Raw genomic sequence first — 4,692 nt, 5'->3', positions numbered from 1 at the left:
TAACATTTGACCTAAAGTTTAAGTAAAATTATAAACGTAAGTTGCGACAACTTTTGTCAACTTTTGTTTCATAACTCGCTTGACTTCAAGACTTATGATATAGATACTATATGATTCAAATAAATTAAAACATTACCTCTTGGGACAATTAAGCACCTCTAGGTTTACCCGAAAATACGGGTTACAATATCCTTAATTCGTTTAACTTTGAATACTTGTTAATCCCTCTTATACACCCTTGTATCGTTTAAGACCAATAGGATTAACTTCTTATCATCTCAACGATAATATTTTTTTGGATTTACGTCGATTAACTTACAGCGTGATCTAAGGTACGTGAATTTGGGTTGTAACATGGTCCTCACTCTGACATGTTATCCAATAAAGGAGAAGAGTCGAGTGGCCTGAATGGGAATCAAAATGTCAGCCTCTCCAAAGAGCAATATGAAGAGATCATGAGTCTACAACAAGATTTCCAAGCTGGGAATGAAGGAGAGAGTGCAAGTTCTATCAACCCCATCAATGGAGTTGTGAACTTTGCATGTATATGAATGTGTCTTCCATTCATATGACTTTTGATAAATCCTTGCTGACCAACATTGTGACATTACCTTATCCTCTCCTAGTTGTCCTTCCAAATGGATACAAAGTAAAAGTAACAGATATTGGTAGTATAACACTTGCATCTGAGGTTACTCTGCACAAAGTGATGTTTGTACTTTCTTTCAAGTATAACCTAGTTTCTATTTACTGTCTGGCCAATTCCAATCCTAAAAGCATAGTTTTCCTTTACTGATAACCTTTGCATTCTACTGGCCCCTTCAATGAAGAGGCTTCTGGATATTAGTAAGGCCTATGATGACTTGTACTTTTTTGTCCAAAGTGTTTGAGGAGCAAACACTTAGGTTCTGTAGTCAATGATTCAACTTCATGTCTTGTTAATAACACTTACTGCACACACAACTCACTCTGTGATGATCATTCAACTTTATATACTTTACTGTCTACAAATAAGTGTGTGTTTCCTCCATCTGTAAATACTTAAAATTAAAGTAATGAAAATCAGAGTCTTAGTCTGAATTCTTATTTGTCTCTTGGAAATGTTGTGAATGTTTTATGGCAAAATAGACTTAGACATGTGCCCTTTGTCAAAATGAGAGGGATTTCCTCTATACTTATTCCTTTCCGATCTAAACAACACTTACTTTGTTCCATCTGCCCAATGGAAAGACAATTGAGACTACCCTTCCCTCCCTCCCCCTCCCCCCAAAAAAACCAATTCCTCTACTAAATCTTTCAAATATTACATATAGACATATAGGTATCTTATCATGTGATAACACATGATAACTGCAAGTATTTTCTCATAGTAGTAGATGATTACAGTAGGTACACTTGGACTAATCTCTTAACCCACAAATGTAATGTCCTATAAGTTATCAAAACATTTGTCTCCATGATTGAAACCCAATTCAACACTAAAGTCAAAACCATCATATCAAACAATGAATTAGAATTCACCAGTACAAAGGCAAGTATATTCTTCCAATACAAAGGCATAATTTACCAAAAGACTTGCCCTTACACATTATAATAAAACAGTGTGGTAAAAAGAAAGCACAAATACCTATTAGAGACTACTAGAGCACTTTTATTTCAATCTAAACTACCTGTAAGATATTGGGGTGAGTGCATTTTATGTGCCACTTACATCATAAATAGATTATCTTCCTCCTACTATTATCATAAGTCTCCATTTGAATTTTTCTACAAAAGAAAACCAACATATTCCCACATGATAAGTTTTGGATGCCTTTGTTATGCCACTATACCAAAAGTCCACAGAGACAAATTTGAGCCCAGAACATCTCCACATATATTCATTGGTTATCCCTATGATATCAAGGGGTACAAGGTCTTAAGTCTTTCCACTAAAAGGATACATATCTCCACGGATGTTATCTTCATTGAAAGTGTGTTCCGTTTTGCTATTTCACCTAAAAATGTTTCCTTTCCCTCTGTCCTTAATTTTGTTCCTTTTTATTGATCACACACTTGAAGGTACCGAACAACGCTATGACAGTGAGAATGGAGCAAATATTACCCAGAATCAGCCCCTTGCACACTATTCACAATGCTCACTCACCCAATGTGAGATCCTCCAATCTCACACAATCTCCTATTAGTGCATCATCATCACAATCTAGCACACCACATTCCTCAAGTAAAACTATATCACTAATTGTCCATCAACCAGTTCACACACCCACTGAACCAAAAAAATCACAAAGACCTTACTAACCACCTCTATATGTCCAAGATTATTTACATTCACTTCCAAGGCTAAAATCACCACCACCTAGTGCTCATAACAATTCTAAAAACTATCACGTCTCCCCCGATGTTCTAAGTCATGTGAGCCAAAGTCTTGGGAGAGACATTTGCAATGATAATGGACTCTCATCATATGAGGAGGCAACTATGAACCCTGCTTGGCAAGCAACTATGAATCAAGAATTTGAAACCTTACATGCCAACCAAACCTGGGATTTGATATCCTTACCTATTGAAAAAAAAACTATAGGGTGTAAGTGGGTGTACAAAATAAAACATAAATCAGATGGTAGTATAAAAAGGCTCAAAGCTAGATTAGTTTTCAAAGGGTACACACAATAGCTAGGCATTGATTATACAGAGACATTCTCCCATGTAATCAAGATGACAAATGTGAGATCCTTGATAGTTGTTGCTGTAAAGAAAGGGTGGCACATATCCCAGTTTTGGATTTAAATAATGCATTCCTACATGGGAATATATTTGAGGAGGTATATATGAAAGTCCCACAGGGTCTAGCAGTGGAAAGTTCAGGCTTGGTTTGCAAACTTAACAAATCTCTTTATGGGCTGAAGCATGCCAGTAGGCAGCAGTATGCCAAACTGAATAAGGCCCTATGCTCAAGGGGTTAGGGGTTATGCATACTCCATGTATGACTATTCTCTGTTTTACAAGAAAACTGAAACCTTATTTGGGTATGTAGCAGTATATGTGGATGATATTGTGGTCACAAGGACTGACACCATGGAAATTGAAGAGTTGAAGGCATTTCTAAACAGTAGTTTCAAGATAAAAGACTTGGGAAGGCTACACTACTTCCTAGGGTTGGAAGTTCTCTATAAAGATGATGGTGTCATAATATCTTAAAGGAAGTTTGCACTTGACTTGTTAAAGGATTATCAATGCATGGATTATAGCAGTCTTACATATCCACTAGATTCAACAGTGAAGCTCAAAGCTAAAGAAGGAGAAGCATTGAAAGATCCCATTTACTACAGAAAACTGGTTGGAAAGCTCAACTTCCTCACTAACACTAGGTTGGATATAGCCTACAATATGCAACACCTAAGCCAATTCATGGATGATCTCGGAGAAGCCCATTTGAGAGCAGTTTTCCATCTGCTTAGGTATTTAAAAAGTGATCCTATTTTGGGATTATTCATATCCCATGACACAGACTACACAATTAAAGCCAACTGTGACTCTGATTGGGCAGCATGCCCAGATTCCAGGAAATCTGTCAATGGCTATCTAGTGTTGTTGGGCACCAGTCCTATTACCTGGAAGTCTAAGAAGCAAGATACCATTTCACTATCCTCTGCAGAAGCAGAATACAGAGATTTGAGAAAGGTAGTAGGAGAGCTGGTATGGCTAAGTAGGTTGTTTGAAGAAATCACAATCCCTTTCCCCAAGCATATTACGGTCTGTGTTCCATGAAAGAACCAACTATATGGAGGTTGACTACCGCTTTGTGAGGAACAAACTACATGAAGGGATGATTTCACTACATAATGTGGCAACCACATATCAACTTGAAGATGTTCTAAACATGAGACAAACACTTAGTAGTCCTGTACTAGTTGGCAGTATTTTCCACACCACCAACTTGAGGGGTGTGTGTGTGTGTTGAGATTACTTAATTATGTAACATGGCTAGATAATTGTAAAGTGGATAGTCGATTATAAAGTGGTCATTTTGTATATTCAGTTAATGAAGTTAGTTAGGAATTTGTATATATACACTCTACGGGCATCAATAATAGATCACTGTTCATTTTTCCTAATTCACTCTCATATGCTTTATCTCTCTTTGACCTCTATTATCACTCAAGATGAGCTCGAGTGAGGTCAGATAACATGAAATCAACACACACATAATGCACAAAATATAGAGAAAATAACAAAGAAGGATGAGAAAAGGGTTGGATCCCCAGTCATTATGAATGGGAATACACTAGATATATTAGAATGAGATAATGTCACAAATTTAGAACTCATGATACATAGTTGTTAACATATAGAGCGGTTAGAGATATGAGTAATTAAGATTTTTAAGAGAGCTCAATAGCAATAGACACAATGGGTCTGTTTCGTATGAATGAAAATATTTTTATTAAAAATATTAAGTGGTTTTCTTACTTCAATTTTAGTACTTGGTTACTAAGCAGAAAATATTATCTCAAAAGCATTTATATAATCTATGCAAACCTTAGGGGGAATGGGTGCATTGGGTTGAGGGACGGGGTTTAGGGTTCAAGGGTCGAGGGTCGATACTCACGTTCGGGGTCAAGGAGATTAGATTGTGGGCCAGTTTTAGGGTTCAAGGTGGATAGTGGGGGGTCAAGGACTCGAGGGTTG

General features: G+C 36.9%; 1 protein-coding gene across 1 annotated transcript; it reads left to right on the top strand.

Annotated features, from left to right (window-relative positions):
• Nucleotides 1–3,240: 3,240 nt before the first annotated feature.
• LOC138896345 (secreted RxLR effector protein 161-like) lies at nucleotides 3,241–3,771 on the top strand. The gene has a single exon (XM_070181146.1). The coding sequence runs from the start codon at nucleotides 3,241–3,243 to the stop codon at nucleotides 3,769–3,771; it is 531 nt and encodes a 176-aa protein (XP_070037247.1).
• The last annotated feature ends 921 nt before the right edge of the window (nucleotides 3,772–4,692 follow it).

This window comes from Nicotiana tomentosiformis, chromosome 7 (genome assembly GCF_000390325.3).
Source record: "Nicotiana tomentosiformis chromosome 7, ASM39032v3, whole genome shotgun sequence".
NCBI classification, from domain to species: Eukaryota; Viridiplantae; Streptophyta; class Magnoliopsida; order Solanales; family Solanaceae; genus Nicotiana; species Nicotiana tomentosiformis.
This window is presented reverse-complemented; position numbering and strand designations above follow the sequence as displayed.

Coding starts and splice junctions, on each gene's coding strand:
- LOC138896345 (XM_070181146.1), top strand. CDS start 3,241: ATGGATTATAGCAGTCTTACATATCCACTAGATTCAACAGTGAAGCTC.